Source organism: Corvus brachyrhynchos, unplaced genomic scaffold (genome assembly GCF_000691975.1).
Source record: "Corvus brachyrhynchos isolate BGI_N302 unplaced genomic scaffold, ASM69197v1 scaffold1509, whole genome shotgun sequence".
NCBI classification, from domain to species: Eukaryota; Metazoa; Chordata; class Aves; order Passeriformes; family Corvidae; genus Corvus; species Corvus brachyrhynchos.
Genome location: NW_008239830.1, coordinates 4,726 through 7,323, shown reverse-complemented (window position 1 = coordinate 7,323; position 2,598 = coordinate 4,726). Strand labels below are relative to the sequence as shown.

At 56.7% G+C, this 2,598-nt stretch overlaps 1 protein-coding gene across 1 annotated transcript in view; it reads left to right on the top strand.

Annotated features, from left to right (window-relative positions):
• Nucleotides 1–2,598, top strand: part of LOC103621806 (serine/threonine-protein phosphatase 5) — a gene marked incomplete at both ends in the record, with an annotated part of 12,893 nt that overhangs the window by 8,566 nt on the left and 1,729 nt on the right. The window contains 2 exons of the mRNA XM_017743304.1: nucleotides 586–777; nucleotides 2,521–2,598. Of these exons, the coding sequence (XP_017598793.1) occupies nucleotides 586–777; nucleotides 2,521–2,598 (270 nt within the window). The remainder of the gene's footprint in view (nucleotides 1–585; nucleotides 778–2,520) is intronic.

Here is a 2,598-nt window from a genome sequence, read left to right as displayed (position 1 = left end):
GGGGGTGCGGCTTGGCCCCCCCCCCCCCCCCTCCCCCGGCCAGGTTTGGTGGTGGGGGAGGGGTCATGTCCCCAAACTGTCCCTTGTTGTCACCGGTGGATCACTATCTGGCAGCCCCCGCCGTTGTCCGTGATGGATCCCAATCTGGCAGCCCCTGTGGAGGGGACACTTTTTGCCTGTGACTACCCCCGTGCCAGCCTCGTCCCCTTCGGGGTTGGGGACATCCGTGTCCCTTGGAGATTTGGGGGATCCCCGTCCCCTCGGCGTTGGTGGCACCGCTGTCCCTTGGCGATGTCCCTGTCCCCAGCCCCAGGACCAGCTCGCGGTGCCGCGTCACGGGGTCGTGTCCCCTCTGTGCCGTGGCGTGGCACATCCCGTGTCCCCCGCGGGGTGCAGGGCCTTGTCCTGTGTCACAGGGCCACGTCCCCTGTCCCCAACCCTTGCTCCTTGTCCCCATCTCCGTCCTGGGGTCCTTCTCTGTCCCACACCCCCCGTCCCCAGAACCCATCCCGTACCCTCGGGACCGTCCCACCCCGGCCTCTGGGGGCCGAGCCGCAGCGCTGTGTCCCCTGCCCGTGTCCCCAGGCCTGGGCAGTGTCCCCCAGGCGTGGCAGTTGTCCCCGCGTCCCCGCAGGGAACCACGAGACGGACAACATGAACCAGATCTACGGCTTCGAGGGCGAGGTGAAGGCCAAGTACACGGCGCAGATGTTCGCCCTTTTCAGCGAGGTTTTCGAGTGGCTGCCCCTGGCCCAGTGCATCAACGGCAAAGTGCTGGTGAGGGGACACCGGAGGGGACACCGGAGGGGACACCATCACCGGGTGTCACTATCTGGCAGCGCCCATTGAGAGCAATGGCTCCCTTTTTGGTAGCCCGTGGGTTCACTTTTTGGCAGCCCCTATTGACTGGAATTGGTCAGTATTTGGCGGCCCCCATAGAGATCACAATTTGGCAGCCCATATTGACTTTAATGGATCACTATTTGGCGGCCCTTGACGCTGATTGATCACTTTTTGGCAACCCCTATTGACTCTAATAGGTCACTATTTGGCGGTCCTCGGGGATCACTCTTTGGCAACCCTTATTCACTCTAATTGCTCACTATTTGGCGACCCCTTGGGATAACTATTTGGCAGTCCCTATTGTCTCCTATGGTCCACTATTTGGCGACCCCTTTGGATAGCTATTTGGCAGTCCCCATTGACTCTAGTAGCTCACTATTTGGCGATCCCAATTGACTCTAGTGTCTAGTAGTCACTATTTGGGCGATCCCAATTGTGGAGATCACAATTTGGCAGCCCATATTGACTTTAATGGATCACTGTTTGGCGGCCCTTGACGCTGATAGATCACTTTTTGGCAACCCCTATTGACTCTAATAGGTCACTATTTGGCGGTCCTCGGGGATCACTCTTTGGCAACCCTTATTCACTCTAATTGCTCACTATTTGGCGACCCCTTGGGATAACTATTTGGCAGTCCCTATTGCCTCCTATGGTTCGCTATTTGGCGACCCCTTTGGATAGCTATTTGGCAGTCCCCATTGACTCTAGTAGCTCACTATTTCGCGACCCCTTGGGATCACTATTTGGCAGTCCCTATTGTCTCCTATGGTTCACTATTTGGCGGTCCCCATTGACGCTAGTAGCTCACTATTTGGCGATCCCAATTGACTCAAGTGGATCACTATTTGGCGGCCCCGTGGGAATCATTATTTGGCAGTCCCCATTGACTTTAATAGGTCACTATTTGGCGGCCCCCATGGTATCACTCTTTGGCACCCCCTATTGACTTTTTTGGATCACTATGTGGCGGCCCCTATAGATCACAATTTGGCAGCCGCTATTGACTTTAATGGATCACTCTTTGGCGGCCCTTGACTCTGATAGATCATTATTTGGCGGCCCCTATTGACTTTAAAGGATCACTATTTGGCGACCCCTTTGGGTAACTATTTGGCAGTTCCCATTGTCGCTGATGGTTCACTATTTGGCAGTCCCCATTGGCTCTAGTAGCTCACTATTTGGCGACCCCTTTGGGTAACTATTTGGCAGTTCCCATTGTCGCTGATGGTTCACTATTTGGCAGCCACTATTGACTTTAATAGATCACTGTTTGGCAGCCCCCATTGACTACTATGGATCACTATTTAGCAGCTCCCATCACTATTTGGCAGCCCCCCATGGTTCCAGATAGATCACTATCTTGCAGGCCCACTGTCCCCAGTTGTCCCCTGTGACTTCTGATCCCTGTCCTTGAGGGGATTTGGGGGGGCATTCCCTGTCCCCATGGGGTGACCCCCATCCCTGGGAGGGGATTTGGGGTGTCCCTGCTGTCCCCATGAGGTGACCCCCATCCCTGAGAGGGGGTTTGGGGTGTCCCTGTCACAAGTTGGGGAGGGGGTTGGGGGGTCTTGGGGGTCCCTTGTCACCCCCTCAGTGTCAGGATGGGCGATTGTGGCCCGCCCCCCCCCATCCCTGCTGTCCCTGCTGATGTCCCCACCTCGTGTCCCCACCCAGATCATGCACGGGGGGCTCTTCAGCGAGGACGGCGTCACCCTCGATGACATCCGCAAGATCGAGCGGAACCGGCAGACC